The 16,961-nt window shown below is 37.5% G+C and overlaps 1 protein-coding gene and 1 pseudogene across 4 annotated transcripts in view; both read left to right on the top strand.

The window, feature by feature from the left end:
• The window catches only part of RABGAP1L (RAB GTPase activating protein 1 like), a 686,895-nt gene that overhangs the window by 123,470 nt on the left and 546,464 nt on the right, over positions 1–16,961 (top strand). For all 4 annotated transcript variants that reach the window (XM_030875419.3, XM_060296102.2, XM_060296106.2 and 1 more), the window contains exon 11: positions 10,789–10,930. In XM_030875419.3, the coding sequence (XP_030731279.1) occupies positions 10,789–10,930 (142 nt within the window). The remainder of the gene's footprint in view (positions 1–10,788; positions 10,931–16,961) is intronic.
• Positions 7,777–8,775, top strand: LOC115863024 (COP9 signalosome complex subunit 8 pseudogene; annotated as a pseudogene).

Raw genomic sequence — 16,961 nt, 5'->3', positions numbered from 1 at the left:
CAGTTTTTCCCCGGACTGGGGTGGGGGTGGGGGGATGGTTCAGGTGACAATGAAAACGATGGGGAGTGATGGGTAGCGGCAGAGGGAGCTTCGCTCACTCACCCATTGCTCACCTTCTGCTGTGCGGCCCGGCTCCTGACAGGCTGTGGACTAGTACGGGGATTGGAGACCCCTGCCCTAGAGGGCCCCACGGGGTCCTGCTTGGTTTCATGCTAATGTGGCATATTTTGGGGTGACAAATTCTGCTCCCCTGCAGTATATTTTAGCATGTAAGATACTGTCTGTGCTATCACTTTGTAGACTGTAAAGTGACACAAAAGGGTAACCCCAAATATTAATGATTTGATTCTGATAGTAGGCATGTGGCTAGTTCCCCATTCTGTCATTTGGTAGTTGTGTCCATGAGCTTCAGCTTCTTCATATGTAAAATGGAGGTAAACATAATACCTACCATGTAGCGTTGTTTGCTCATTTACTTATTAATTAAATCAACATTTATTAAGTGCCTGCTCTGACAGATTACTATTGTAGATGTTGGGGATATAGTGGTAAATGCTGCAGATGAAGTCCCTGCTTCATGAAGCTTACATTGTATGTATGGAGGATACATGGAGGGGACAGACGGGCAGGCAAACAAATGGCAAGATAGCAGATAGTAACAGAGCGCTATGATGACTTGGTGGATATTGGGTGGTCAAGGAAGGCCTCTGTAAGAAAGTGATATTTAAATGTCTAAGGTCTGAGTGACAAGAGGGGACTTAACCAAATGAAGATCTGGGAAAAAAGACCTTTCAAGGAAAAAAAAAAAAAAAAAAAAAAAAAGACCTTTCAAGGGATGAGCTTGGGTTGTTGCCAGGATTGAATGCTTGCTATCCTTATTGTTATTAACATAATTATTTGCCCAGAAAGATTTCTAGAAGAGCACTAGAATAGGATGTGGAAGCCACTTTTGCTTCTTAGTTATTCTTCGTATTGTACCACAGGTTAGACTATCTCATGCCTCAAAGTGTTATATCATTTAACAGCACAAAACAGTACCAGAAGTAACACTTTCATAGCACTTACTATGTGCTGAGCACTGTTCCAAGTACTTTACCTGTTTTTTGGGTTTTTTTTTTTTTGCATCTGCTAGGAATAAAATTTACCTTCAGAAAAGAGAAGTCTCATGAAACAGGCGAGAAGGGTGTTAGGGTGGAAGAAATTTTCCTCTACTCTTTTAGGTTCTTCTGGCTGGCCTAAGAATTACATTGACATGAGATAGATTAACAGGAGAAAATCAAACAAAAGTTTAGTAACATGTATACATGGTAGAGACCCAGGAAAACTGAGTAATTCTCCAAAATGGCTGAAGCTCTTACTTCAATACCATCTTCAGTTGAAGACAAAAGAGGATGTTGGGGGTAGTGTTTTGGAACTTCAGAGGGAAAAAAGGCAGTTCACATGGAGATGGAAAAGAAAATATTTGGTAAATAGATGTTTGCTGGGCCATGCAGAGACAATGGGACACAGAATGGACTGTGATCTCTAGGCCCTGCTGAGTTTCCCCCATCACACCTAGCCCATATCCTTTGCAGACATCTCTTACTGCAGCTCTATTCCAGGAACAGGCCCTCTATCTAAATTTAGGCAGTTAGGGGGAAGGTCAAAGATTTTTCCTGAGTCTTTTTGGCCTTGATTTGTTCCATCTCTAAATAATTTGCATGCCAAAGAGACATTTTGGGGTGGCAAGTTTTGCTCCCCTACAAGGGGAAGTTATAGAGAAATGAGAGGCAGAGTTGTAATGTCCAAGAGACCTAAAGTAAGACTGGAGGTCAAGTGTTAAGGGGGAGGAAAAGCTCCTCTCTTGACAAGTCTGTTCTCCAAAGCCTATCATTCTGTTTTGTGTTTTCAGTCAAGAGATAGTTTAGAGGGAGGAGCCTTGTCTGAAGAAAAGGGTAGGTTTTAGGGAATGACAAAAGGTCATCACAGTCTTATCTGCTCTCAGAAGCTCCCGTGGCTTGGCCCTTAATAGCGGAAAGTGAGCCACCTCTTCTTTCCTCTCTAGGAGAGCATGAGCCAGGCTGGAAGTAGAAGTAGCTGCCCTTTCTTAGATCTTTTTCCTAGCACAGGCCTCATTTAGGCTTTTTATGGGCTCTGGGCTAAATATAGGTTTAATGTTAAAATAACTTTTTTTTTTATCCTCCTCTCAAATCTCTTCTTTGCTTTCAGGTGCCTTAACATTCCTTTCAGTTGGAGGCAAAGACTTTTATCAGTTATTAGAGTTAAAAAGCATAAGAGGAAAATTCCCTTTTGAAGATGCATGTTGATTTGAACCTATTTAAATCAAAGTATAATCAGTTGGGATGGATAAATTGGGAATTTGGGATTAGCAGATACACACTACTGTATAAATTAGATAAAAACAAGGACCTACTGTATAGCACAGGGAACTATATTCAATATCTTGTAATAACGTATAATGGAAAGAAATCTGGAAAAGAATATATATACACACACACACACACACACACGCATATAAAACTGAATCACTTTGCTGTATACCTGAAACATTGTAAATCAACTATACTTCAATTGAAAAATAAAAAAGTATAATCAGTAAGTTACCAAGAGTAACTATGTGAGTTGAAGGATGTTACTGTGGTAGTTATTTTGCAATATATATTGATATAGTGTATCAGGTCATTATGCTGTACACCTTAAACTTGGTGCATTTTTTCTAAGTTGTCCAATTAATATGCATAGGGCCATTTGCAGTATTTATTTATTATCCATTTGATGTCATGGGGTCTGTAGTGATATCCACTCTTTTGTTCCTGGTATTGGTAATTTGTATCTTCTTTCTTTTTTGCTTTGGGAATTTAGCTAGAGGTTTATCAATTCATTGGTCTTTGTAAAGAACTACGTTTTGGTTTCATTGATTTTTAATTTTTTCTGTCCCCGGTTTTATTGATTTGTGCTATTATCTTTATTTTCTCACTTCTGCTAGTTTTAGATTATTTTGTGCTTCTTTTCCTAGTTTCTTAAGGTGGAAGTTTAGGTTATTGATTTTTGGATGTCTCACTTGAAATACTTGCAAGCATTTATAGCTCTAAATCTCCCTATGTACACTGTTTAGATGTATCCCACTAATTTTGATTTATTGTATTTTCATTTTTGTTCAGTTCAAAATATTTTCTAATTTGAGCCTTCCTCTTTGGCTTAGATCCATGGAGTATTTAGAAGTGTGTTATTTTATTCCCGAGTATTTGGGGATTTTTCAGATGTATTTCTGTTGTTGATTTCCAGTTTACTTGTATCACGGTCACTAAACATATTATTTCACGTTTAAAAATTTTCTTAAAGTTTGTTTTATAATCCAGGAAATGGTTTGTTTTGGTGAATGTTCCATTTGCATTTGAAAAGAATATGTACTCTGCTGTTATTCGGTGGAGTGGTATATAAATATCAGATCCTGCTGTTGATGGTGTTCAGTTCTTCTATAAGATTGCTGAATTTTTGTAAACTTCTTTTCGTTACTGTGAGAAGAATGTTGATGTCTCCAATTATAAATATGAATTGGTCCCTCTCCTTTCATTTCTTTGAATTTTTTGCTTCATATATTTGAAAGCCTGTTGTTAGGTGCATACACTTACAAGATTCTTATGTGTTCTTGTTGAGTTGATCCTTTCAACATGGTGCAGTGTCCTTCTTTATACGCAGTGATTTTTTTTTTCTTGTTTGGTAGTCTGCTTTGTCTTTTATTAATATAGTCTCTTCAGCTTTCTTTTGATTAGTGTTTTTGTGGTATGTCTTCTAAGCTCATTTTACCTTCAACTTGCCTATGTCACTACATTTAAAGTGGGTTTTTTTGTAGACAGAAAATAGTTGTCTTTTTTTAAACATAATCTGAGAATTTTGTTTTTTAATTGTTTAGGCAGTTTATATTTAACATAAATATTGATATGTTTAAATTTAAGTTTACTATTTTATTATTTGTTTCCTACTTGTTTCTTATTTTACATTTCTTTATTTCTCCTTTGCTGTCATCTTTTGGATTATTTGAACAGTTAGTATTTCATTTTTATTATATTTCTTTATATAATTATTTTAATGGTTGCTCTAGGGATTGAGGTCTTTGTTTCTTAAATATAGCAGAAATGCAATAAAAATTTGGTTGGTTTAAACCTAACCATTTAACTTTCCACGGCTGTCTTCTTCTTCTTTTTTTTTCTATGTTTAATGTAGTAGACAGTTTTACATTTTATTATTTGCTAAATGATTTGAAAATGCACCCGAAATTTGGTTTATGGTTCAAAAGTAATTCTTGAAAACAGTGAATAAAGTAGTTTTATTTTTATAATTTAAATGGATTACAATACAGGTAGATATTAGAGATATTATTTCTCTATCTATGCCTATATTCTTCTTTTTTTATTTTTAGAATTTTATTTATTTATTTTTATACAGCAGGTTCTCATTAGTTATCCATTTTATACATATTAGTTTACACATGTCAATCCCAATCTCCCAATTAATCCCACCACCACCCCCACCCCTCCACCCCCGCCACTTTCCCACCTTGGTGTCCATACCTTTGTTCTCTACATCCGTGTCTCTATTTCTGCCCTGCAGACTGGTTCATCTGTACCATTTTTCTAGATTCCACATATATGCATTAATATATGATATTTGTTTTTCTCTTTCTGACTTACTTCACTCTGTATGACAGTCTCTAGATCCATCCATGTCTCTACAAATGACCCAATTTCATTCCATTTTATGGCTGAGTAATATTCCATTGTATATATGTACCACATCTTCTTTATCCATTCGTCTATCAATGGGCATCTAGGTTGCTTCCATGACCTGGCTAATGTAAATAGTGCTGCAGTGAACATTGGGGTGCATGTATCTTTTTGAATTATGGTTTTCTCTGGGTATATGCCCAGTAGTGGGATTGCTGGGTCATATGGTAGTTCTATTTTTAGTTTTTTAAGGAACCTCCATACTGTTCTCCATAGTGACTGTATCAATCAATTTACATTCCCACCAACAGTGCAAGAGGGTTCCCTTTTCTCCACACCCTCTCCAGCATTTGTTGTTTGTAGATTTTCTGATGATGCCCATTCTAACTGGTGTGAGGTGATACCTCATTGTAGTCTTGATTTGCATTTCTCTAATAATTAGTGATGTTGAGCAGCTTTTCATGAGCTTCTTGTGCATCTGTATGTCTTCTTTGAAGAAATGTCTATTTAGGTCTTCTGCCCATTTTTGGATTGGGTTGTTTGTTTTTTTTAACATTGAGCTGCATGAGCTGTTTATATATTTTGGAGATTAATCCATTTATTCTTTCCATTACTTTAGGAGGTGGGTCAAAAATGATCTTGCTGTGATTTACATCAAAGAGTGTTCTTCCTATGTTTTCCTCTAAGAGTTTTATAATGTCCGGTCTTACATTTAGGTCTCTAATCCATTTTGAGTTTACTTTTGTTTATGGTGTTAGGGAGTGTTCTAATTTCATTCTTTCACATGTAGCTGTCCAGTTTTCCCAGCACCACTTATTGAAGAGGCTGTCTTTTCTCCATTGTATATCCCGGCCTCCTTTGTCATAGATTAGTTGACCATAGGTGCGTGGGTTTATCTCTGGGCTTTCTATCCTGTTCCATTGGTCTATATTTCTGTTTTTGTGCTAGTACCATATTGTCTTGATTACTGTAGCTTTGTAGTATAGTCTGAAGTCAGGGAGTCTGATTCCTGCCGCTCCTTTTTTTTCCCTCAAGACTGCTTTGACTGTTCAGGCTCTTTTGTGTCTTCATACAAATTTTAAGGTTTTTTGTTCTAGTGCTGTAAAAAATGCCATTGGTAACTTGATAGGGATTGCACTGAATCTGTAGATTGCTTTGGGTAGTATAGTCATTTTCACAATATTGATTCTTCCAATCCAAGAACATGGTGTATCTCTCCATCTCTTTGTATCATCTTTAATTTCTTTCATCAGTGTCTTATAGTTTTCTGCACACAGGTCTTTTGTCTCCCTAGGTAGGTTTATTCCTAGGTATTGTATTCTTTTTGTTGCAGTGGTAAATGGGAGTGTTTCCTTAATTTCTCTTTTAGATTTTTCATCATTAGTGTATAGGAATCCAAGAGATTTCTGTGCATTAATTTTGTATCCTGCAACTTTACCAAATTCATTGATTAGCTTTAGTAGCTTTCTGGTAACATCTTTAGGATTCTTTATGTATAGTATCATGTCATCTGCAAACAGTGATAGTTTTACTTCTTCTTTTCCAATTTGTATTCCTTTTATTTCTTTTTCTTCTCTGATTGCTGTGGCTAGGACTTCCAAAACTATGTTGAATAATAGTGGCGAGAGTGGACATCCTTGTCTTGCTCCTGATCTTAGAGGAAATGCTTTCAGTTTTTCACCATGGAGAATGATGTTTACTGTAGGTTTGTCGTATGTGGCCTTTATTATGTTGAAGTAGGTTCCCTCTATGCCCACTTTCTGGAGAGTTTTTATCATAAATCGGTGTTGAATTTTGTCAAGAGCTTTTTCTGCATCTATTGAGATGATCATATGGTTTTTCTTCTTCAATTTGTTAATATGGTGTATCACATTGATTTGCGTATATTGAAGAATCCTTGCATCCCTGGGATGAATCCCACTTGATCATGGTGTATGATCCTTTTAATGTGTTGTTGGATTCTGTTTGCTAGTATTTTGTGGAGGATTTTTGCATCTATATTCATGAGTGATATTGGTCTGTAATTTTCTTTTTTTGTAGTATCTTTGTCTGGTTTTGGTATCAGGGTAATGGTGACCTCATAGAATGAGTTTGGGAGTGTTCCTTTCTTTGCAATTGTTTGGAAGAGTTTGAGAAGGGTGGGTATTAGCTCTTCTCTAAATGTTTGATAGAATTCACCTGTGAAGCCATCTGGTCCTGGACTTTTGTTTGTTGGAAGATTTTTAATCACAATTTCAATTTCATTACTTGTGATTGGTCTGTTCATATTTTCTATTTCTTTCTGGTTCAGTCTTGGAAGCTTATACCTTTCTAAGAATTTGTCCATTTCTTCCAGGTTGTCCATTTTATTGGCATAGAGTTTCTTGTAGTAGTCTCTTAGGATGTTTGTATTTCTGCGCTGTCTGTTGTAACTTCTCCTTTATCATTTCTAATTTTATTGATTTGAGTCCTCTCCCTCTTTTTCTTGATGAGTCTAGCTAATGGTTTATCAATTTTGTTTATCTTCTCAAAGAACCAGCTTTTAATTTTATTGATATTTGCTATTGTTTTCTTTGTTTCTATTTCATTTATTTCTGCTCTGTTCTTTATGATATCTTTCCTTCTACTAACTTTGGGTTTTGTTTGTCCCTCTTTCTCTAGTTCCTTTATGTGTAAAGTTAGATTTATATTATTCATATTTTATTTTCTTTAGAGTCTAGTATGGTGGTACAAACATTGCAATAATAATAATATTATTATAAATTTGTTCCAGCACTTTGGTTTATGTCCAAAGTATTGTTATATTTAATCTTCTTAATAATTTTAAGGTGGTTTATTTCCATTTTATTGTTATAGATACTGTGACTCAGAAAAGTTAAGTATTTTGTCCAAGAGCACACTCTTATTAGTAGTGAAATTTGAGTTCAGACTCAGATCTATTTGACTCTAAAATTCATGTTTTACCATTAGTCTATTCATTTATTCCACTCATTTGTTGAGTACCTTCTATGTGTCAGGTACCATATTATTTCTGATTGAAAGTCAACATAGGGACAGTCTGAGGTCTGGCTCGGCGGGGAGGTTCAGTGGTGGGACCAGCTGGGAAGATGCCCGTGGCGGTGATGGCGGAAAGTTCCTTTAGTTTCAGAAAGTTGCTGGATCAGTGCGAGAACCAGGAGCTCGAGGCTCCAGGAGGAATTGCTACACCCCCAGTGTATGGTCAGCTTCTAGCTTTATATCTGCTTTATAATGACATGAATAATGCAAGATATCTTTGGAAAAGAATACCACCTGCTATAAAATCTGCAAATTCTGAACTTGGGGGAATTTGGTCGGTAGGACAAAGAATCTGGCAGAGAGATTTCCCTGGGATCTATACCACCATCAGCGCTCACCCATGGTCTGAGACGGTCCAGCCAATCATGGAGGCACTTAGAGATGCCACCTGGAGGCGAGCCTTCTCCCTGGTCTCTCAGGCATATACCTCCGTTATTGCCGACGATTTCGCAGCCTTTGTTGGACTTCCCGTGGAAGAGGCTGTGAAAGGTATCCTAGAACAAGGATGGCAGGCCGACTCCACCACAAGGATGGTCATGCCCAGAAAGCCAGTTGCAGGGGCCCTGGTTGTTTCCTTTAACAGGTTTATTCCCTTTTCAGAGCCTGCCCCCGTTCCACCCATCCCCAATGAACAGCAGTTAGCCAGACTCACTGATTATGTGGCTTTCCTCGAAAACTGACTTATCATTCTGAGTTCAAGATCCACCTTCAGCATCCTGAATACTGACAGAAAAATGTAAAGTTTTTATTTTCAATTTTATTGGATAGATTAAGCACCTCAGCATTCCTTACTGAGTATGTGATAAAATACGTATATAATATAAAATATATTATATATATTTTGTCCTTAAACATGCTGAATGGTTGTTGAAACAATTCTCATTTTGTAATATTTGACAGTTTGGATGGAGCCCGTCAGTATTAGGCAGTCAGTTTATATTTCCTAGTGACTCGTGAAATACAGCTCTCCTACTTCATGTAGAACAGTGGTTGTCAGCTGTTTTCTTCTGCCCCAGCACACTCCCATCTCTACCACAGGTTGATAGTTACAGTGATACGTCTGGGGTTTGAGGAGGACTGTCCCCAGGGGCAGGATCTGAAGTGCCGGGGACTCTAATTCACCCCCTTTGGAGAATATGCTCTTTTTCTCTCCCCTCCTGAGAATCACAAATATAAAATGCTGAGATAGAGCTGAGGAACAAAGGCCATATCCCTAGTAAACCAGCTTGTTAACTTTAGATTTTTTTCTGAGAGTGTGAGTACATCCATTGCTGGCAGTGGAGGGCTTGCCATGAAAATGGGACTTGTTAAAGACATTCATGAGAAGTATTAAGTTGTAATATTTCCTTTCAGAAGAAGGGAAACGTAAGTGTGGAATGCATTGTTTGGGAAAGAAGCGATTAAGTGATACACTTTGTACGACTGTCCTGCAGCCTCTTGGCTGCTTATATTTGGCCCTTGGGTCAAGTTCTGCCCTTTGGAGAAATACTGAACAAGTCTTTCATTTTTTGTTTGACAGCCCTCTGAATATTTGAAGTTGTTTATTGTATCTTCAGGTTAAAACCACCCCCTAGTTCATTTATTCTGCATTTGTTCAATAAGTATTTAATTGAATTTTTCAACTGTTTTTTCTAAGGTAGTTTCTAGAAGTTTCACTATCCTGTCTTCCTGTGGTTGTGTTCTAGTTTGTCATTGTCTCTTTTAAATTACAAATTTCTTAATTAAATAGAAATGACCTAAAAAAAAAAAGGAAGTCAACATAATCCTTGCGCATATAATGCTTCCTCTCTTCTGGATGAGATAGCCATTAAACAAATAAATATAATAATAAGAATTATGTGTAGTTATATTGTAGTAAGTGCAGTAAAGGAGAAGGACAGGGTTTGCTGGGAATCAAAAACATGGAAACTTCATTTAGCTTCTTTGTAAAGTGACATTAGGAGGTAAGGATCCAGGATTGATGGGAGTTAGCAAAGAGTAGGAGGAAAAGCTGTATTGGCAGAAAGAAAAGAATGTCCCAAGACCTTGAGTGGGGAAAGAATTTAAAGTTCCCAGAGCTGAAACAAGGCCAGAGTGGCTGAAATGTAGTAACAGTCTTTAGGTGTGAGATGAGGCTTGAGAGAGAGGCAAGGTCCAATTTATTTAGGGCTGTGTAGGCTGTGCTAGGTTGGTTAATTGGCTGTTGCCTTAATTTTTCCTCCTTAACCAATGGCCATTTAGAATATAAACCATTTATAAGGTGATAAGTGTCTGCTTTGATGAATTAGCTGATGGACATAGCTGGTATCTCTTTACCTCAGAGCAAGGTAGTCAGTCCTGAGAATCCAGCATCACTTGCTTATCTGTCTGCCCTGGAATCTGTGCTGTCTCAGGTTTTTCTGATAAAAGAAATCGAGTTTTCTCAAAATGGTTAGTAGGTTTCATTGTATTGGTTAAAATAATACTAAAAGAACGATACATTTAGACTACTATGTGAAGAACAATATACTTTAAAATTTTTTCTCAACTTCAGACATGCTGTAGATCAAACATGACATGCTGCTCTTCATTTTAGCTCTTTTTAAGGACCACTGAAATATACTATCTTTCAATGTTTTCTTCAGATTCCCTTTTTAAAAAAAAATATTTGTTTATTTGGCTGCGCTGGGTCTTAGTTGCAGCATGTGGGATCTAGTTCCCTAACCAGGGATTGAATCTGGGCCCCTTGCATTGGGAGCGTGGAGTCTTAACCACTGGACCACCAGGGAAGTCCCTTCTTCAAATTTCTAATGTTGGGGCTTCCCTGGTGGTGCAGTGGTTGAGAGTCCGCCTGCCGATGCAGGGGACACGGGTTCGTGCCCCGGTCCAGGAAGATCTCACATGCTGCGGAGCGGCTAGGCCCGTGAGCCATGGCCGCTGAGCCTGTGCATCCGGAGCCTGTGCTCCGCAATGGGAGAGGCCACAACAGTGAGAGGCCCGCGTAACGCAAAAAGAAAACAAAAAACCAAAACATTTCTAATGTTGAAACATGTGTTTATATCTTTCTCAGTCTGAGGGAAAAGGCCATACCAATGCTGGAGATGCAATATATGAGGTGGTGAGTCTACAGCGAGAGTCTGAGAAGGAGGAACCAATCACTCCTACTAGTGGAGGGGGCCCATTGTCACCCCAGGAGGATGAAGCAGAAGAGGGTAAGAAGTGAAATTTATTCAGTTCCCTCTCTTTACATAGCTGCTTTACTTATAATCCTGAACGATGTGTGGTGTGTATGTGTGTGTGTGTGTGTGTGTGTGTGTGTGTGCGTGCGCGTGTGTGCGTGCCTATGGGAGGGATAAAGCGAGGAGTGGTAATTCTCTGTAGTCTCTGCTACTCTTAGACTAGATTCTACTAGATGCAGAAGAGAATTTGGTCTATTTGGTTCCTTGGTTGAATACTCCCCAGTCCCACTTATACAACTATTTAAATTTGACAGCCTAACTTTTTTGTCTTGCTTCCTATTTTAAGTACTTTTGAAGTGTTAAATGAGAACTTTCAAATTCTCTTAAGTGTTTTTAGAATTTCAGTGATATTTCATGTCGTACTCCTCATTTGACATTATTCAGTTCTGACTTGTTTTTTGTTGTTGCCTTTTCACTTACCATTCACTTTTTGAAATACTAGCTGGTATCTTCTCTGTTTACTACTTGAATGCTGCTGAGAGATGCTAACCAACCTCAGGAGAGTCACACTTCATTTGGCCCTTTGAAAAGGGCATTTTAGAATTCTCAGTCTTTCTCTCTATGAAACCATTCCTTTCTTTGATTGCCATAAAAATAAGTTATTTTTAGCTAATATTTGTTGAGTGCTTAGTATGCTAGACATTATTCTGAGTGTTTCATTTAAAAAATTATGAAGATATAAATTACATACAATAGAATGTACATGTTTTAAGTGTATGGTTCATCAAATTTTGACAAGTGGATATACATCTGTATAACTACCGCAAGAATCATGATATAAAACATTTCCATTAACCACCCCTCCCTCCCCCCTCCCCCCGGCCAAATTTCCCTCATGCCCCTTTACAGTCCATCTTTTCCCCTCACTTGTGGTCTTTGTCAATCACTAATCTGTGTTCCGTCACCATGTTTTGCCTCTTCTACAATTTCATATAAAATGAATCATATAGTACAGACTTTTGTATTGATATATAGCATCTTTCACATAGCGTAAAACTTTTGAGATTTATATATGTTGTATCAATAGGTGGTTCCTTTTTATTGTTAGTAGTAATCTGTTGTAAAGATACGCCACGATTTGTTTATCTGTCTATTCACCAGTTAATGGTGAATTTGTTTTTAGCTATTGGCTATTAGGAATAGAGCTGCTATGAACATTTGAGTATGAGTCTTTGGTGAATATGTGCTTTCATTTCTCTTGGGTAAACACCTAGGAGTGGAATGGCTATGTCTTACAGTAAGCGTATGTTGTTGATAACTTTGTAGGAAACAACTGAGCTGTTTTTCAAAGTAGCTGTGCCATTTTCCTTACTGATGAGTCAGTTGCTTTGAATCCTTATCAACATTCGGCATTGTCAGTTTTTAAAATTTTAGCCATTCTAGAGGGTGTATAATCATTTCTTGTGATATTAAGTTGAATTTCTCTAATGACTAATTCTGTCGTGCATCTTTTTCTGTGGTATTTGCCATCTGTTTATCTTCTTGGTCAAGACTCTATTCAAATCTGTTGACCATTTTAAAATTGGGTTATTTGTCTCCTTGTTGATTATTTTTTCCTTGTTGATTTTTAAGATTTCTTTATATATGTTGGCAAAGGTCCTTTATCGGGTATATTTTGCAAATATTTTCTCCCTTTCTGTAGTTTGCCTTTTCATTTTCTGAACAATATCTTTTTTTTTTAACATCTTTATTGGAGTATAATTTCTGCTTTATAACAGAAATTGTGTTAATGGTGTGTTAATTTCTGCTTTATAACAAAGTGAATCAGCTATACATATACATATATCCCCATATCCCCTCCCTCTTGTGCCTCCCACTGACCCTCCCGATCCCACCCCTCTAGGTGGTCACAAAGCATGGAGCTGATCTCCCTGTGCTGTGCGGCTGCTTCCCACTAGCTATCTATTTTACATTTGGTAGTATATATAAGTCCATTCCACTCTCTCACTTCGTCCCAGATTTCCCTTCCCCCTCCCTGTGTCCTCAAGTCCATTCTCTATGTCTGCGTCTTTATTCCCGTCCTGCCCCTAGGTTCTTCATAACCACTTTTTTTTGGGGGTGGGTGGGTTCCATATATATGTGTTAGCATATGATATTTGTTTTTCTCATTCTGACTTACTTCACGGTGTATGACAGACTCTAGGTCCATCCACCTCACTACCAGCAATCCCACTACTGGGCATATATCCTGAGAAAACCGTAACTCAAAAAGAGTCATGTACCGCAATGTTCAACTGCAGCTCTATTTACAATAGCCAGGACATGGAAGCAATCTAAGTGTCCATCGACAGATGAATGGATAAAGAAGATGTGGCACATATATACAATGGAATATTACTCAGCCATAAAAAGAAATGAACATTGTCTTTTGAGAAACAAAAGTTTAATTTTTGTGAAGTCTAATTTGTCATTTTCGGTTTTTTTTTTGGCTGTGCCGTGCAGCTTGAGGGATCTTAGTTCCCTGACCTGGGATCAAACATGGGCCCCTGCAGTGGAAGCATGGAGTCCTAGCCACTGGACCACCAGGGAATTCCCTGTCAGTTTTTTTCCTTAATGATTTGTCTGTGATCTATTTAAATTTTTACATGTGGTTGGAAGTAATTTTTTTTTTTGACTTAAAAAACATGTATTATCTCATGGTTTCTGTGGGTCAGGAATTAGGCTTGTCTGGTCAATTCTGGCTAAGAGTTTCTTAGGAAGAGTCAGATATTATCTGGGGGGTATAGTTATCTGAAGACTTCATTGGGTGGGGCTGAAAGCTTGGAGGAGCTTCCAAGGGGCTGATTCACATAGCTGCCAAAATGTTGCTGGCGATTGGCAAGAAACTTCAGTTCCTCTCCACATAGGCCTCCCCATAGTTCTCGTTGGGTGTCCTTATGATATAATGGTTAGCTTTCCCCAGATGGCAATCCCCGAAACCAAGGTGGAAGTTGCAGTGCCTTTTATGTCCTAGCCTTGGAGTCACAGAACATTCACTTCCTTAGTATTCTAGTGATCACAGAGTTCAGCCCTTACTTCCATTGTGTGACTCCATTATATTTTATATGACTTCCGGGAACACTTTTGTCATCTCTGTCCCAGCCAACATGAAGAGGAAAAGACAGAGATCGCATGAAGGAGAATTTTGGGCCAGACGTGGAAGCTGTGCACATTCTTTTCTGCTAAACAAGAACCACAGGGGTGGTTGGGGAATATAATTGAGCTGTGTGCTCAGGAAGAAAAATAAATAGGTGTGACAAGTATCTACCAGAAAGTTACTTGAACACAAGATTTCAGATAATGTCTTGCAAAAATGCCATTTCCTTTAGAAATGAAAAAATATATGGAGCTAGAATTGGGAAAGAAGAAAAATAATAGAATGACTCAGCCCTACTCAGTAAAAATATATTATACAATTTAGTACCACATAATTATGCCTTTTATTCTAATTTAGTAAATAAAAATTCCTCACTTCTATTCACTAACTTAAAAGAAGGATAACTAACTAAAATGGATTAAATATCTGCTTTGTGTATATAATGTATTTGATATTTAATAGACCTAGTTTCATATTTTACTCACATTAGTCCTGAGAAATGACTATTATCGTCTTTATATTACATGTGAGGAAATAGGCTAAAAAAATTTTAAGTAAATTATTCGAGGTCATAGGGCTAAAAAAGTATAATCTACAGAATTCAAACCTATGGCAGTCTTACCCTAAAGCGCATGAATTTTCATGACACACAAAATCAAAGTACAGGCATACCTTGGAGGTATTGTGGGTTCTGTTCCAGACCACTGCAATAAAGCAAATATCATAATAAAGTGAGCCACATGAATTTTTTGGTTTCCCAGTGCATATAAAAGTTATGTTTACACTACACTGTAGTCTATTAAGTGTGCAATAGCATTATAGCTAAAAACAGTATACATACCTTAATTAAAAAATACTTTTTTGCTAAAAAATGCTAACCATCATCTGAGCCTTCAGCAAGTTGTAATCTTTTTTGCAATAGTAACATCAAATCATTGATCACAGATCACCATAACAAATGTAATAATAATGAAAAAGTTTGAAATATTGTGAGAATTACCAAAATGTGACACAGAGACTTGAAGTGAGCAAATGCTATTGGAAAAATGCTGCCGATAGACTTGCTGGACCCAGGATTGCTACTAACCTTCAATTTGTAAAGTTCACAATGTGTGCCAGAGTAGTAAAGCAAAGAACAATAAAATGAGGCATGCGTATATTCTTCTTTTAAACCACTGAATTGTAACTCTGCTTCTAATTGCTTAAAAGGTAGTATTTTTAGTATTCCCTTTACAGACAAGATATTGTAGATCTTACATTTTCTAGATCATTTTTTTTTTTTTTTTTTTTTGCAGTATGCGGGCCTCTCAGTGTTGTGTCCTCTCCCGTTGTGGAGCACAGGCTCCGGATGCGCAGGCTCAGCGGCCATGGCTTTAATCAGCAAAATATTTAGAAACATTCACTGCCAGGATCTTAAAATCATGTAGGAAGTATTGGATAGGCCATCATTTTCCAGTCTTGGCAGAGAGCTAAACTGGGCTCAAGCTTCATTTCTTTTTTTTTTTTAATAGATCTTTATTGGAGTATAATTGCTTCACAATACCTTGTTGGTTTCTGTTTCACAACAAAGCAAATCAGCCATATGCATACGCGTGTCCCCATACCCCCTCCCTCTTGAGCCTCCCCCTCCCACCCTCCCTCTCCCACCCCTCCAGGTGGTCACAAAGCACCAAGCCCATCTCCCTGTGCTATACTGTCAAGCTTCATTTCTGACATAGCCATTTTGACAAAGTTCTTTTGACACAGTTGTGTCAAAATGACTACCTCAAAATGTAAGGAATGAGGGGTAAAAGAGATTTGAGAATATTCCTGAGGTTAAAGCAGTGGGGCTTGTAACTTAATTGGATGTCATGGGCAGCAGAAGAGAAGGGAGGAGAAAGAATCATAAATTCAATCTAGGTTTGTAGCTGAGGTGCCTGGATGGTGTGGATGCCAACAAATGAGATAGGGAACACCTGGGAAGAGTCGGTTTGGGGGTGGGGGTAAGATTCATTCAGTTTCAGACACTGATGAATTTGAACTCACTGTGGAACATTAAAGTGGAACTACTTTTCAGTTATTAGAAATAGTCTTAAATTGTGAGAGAAGTTTTACAACTGGAGATAAAGTTTTGAGAGTCATCAGTGTGAAGCAGTGATAATGGCTGAAATTTCCTTGGGAGAAATGTGGGAGGGGGGGTTTAGAAGTAGAGTTTAAGAGATCCTTTAAGTGCAGCTAAAGGACTTATCTGCAGAAAAATGATCAGAACAATATGAGGAGAGCTAAGACAATGTGTTAATAGACTAAGGAGTGGAGATTCAGAAGGAAAGAGTGATGTGCAGTATTGACAAATGGAACAAGAGTTTCAGTATGATAAGGACCAAAAATTGTTAATTGGATTTGGTAAATTTGAGAGATTACTGAACCCTTCTGAGGGTAATTTTAGTAAAGTTGGGAAGGAAGCCTTATTGTAGTGGATTGAGGATTGACTAGAGGTGAGGAAGGGGAGAAGTTTGAATAGTGTTCAAATTATTCTTTCAAGAAGGTTGATGGAGAAGACGAGAAAAGAGATTGGAGTAAAAACATTGGGTTGCATCTGGCCAACAAAGGGCATATTTAGGGTGTAAGAGATTTGAGCTCATCTGTAGTAGGAAAGGGAGAGCTAAAAATAGTTACCCACCCAACACTTAACCTAACACTTAACAAAATGCATGCAGTTCCCTGACGTGCTTCTGTGTCTTTGCAAATGCTATTTACTCTGCTTAGAGGCTTTTCTACTTAAGGTCACCTGAGTAAGCTCTTCAACCAAGTCATGTTAACAGTCAAAAGAAAATAGTGATTTTAGCATACTGGCAATTTCCGTACTTAGAAATGTTTAAAAATATTTTCTATGACATTTTTTAGTAGGTTGCTCAGGCAAATTACATTTAAAATGTGTTTAGTGCAGAA

The sequence above is a fragment of the Globicephala melas genome, chromosome 1 (genome assembly GCF_963455315.2).
Source record: "Globicephala melas chromosome 1, mGloMel1.2, whole genome shotgun sequence".
Lineage (NCBI taxonomy): Eukaryota > Metazoa > Chordata > Mammalia > Artiodactyla > Delphinidae > Globicephala > Globicephala melas.
Note: the sequence above shows the minus strand (reverse complement) of the source record. Positions and strands in the feature narration are given on the sequence as shown.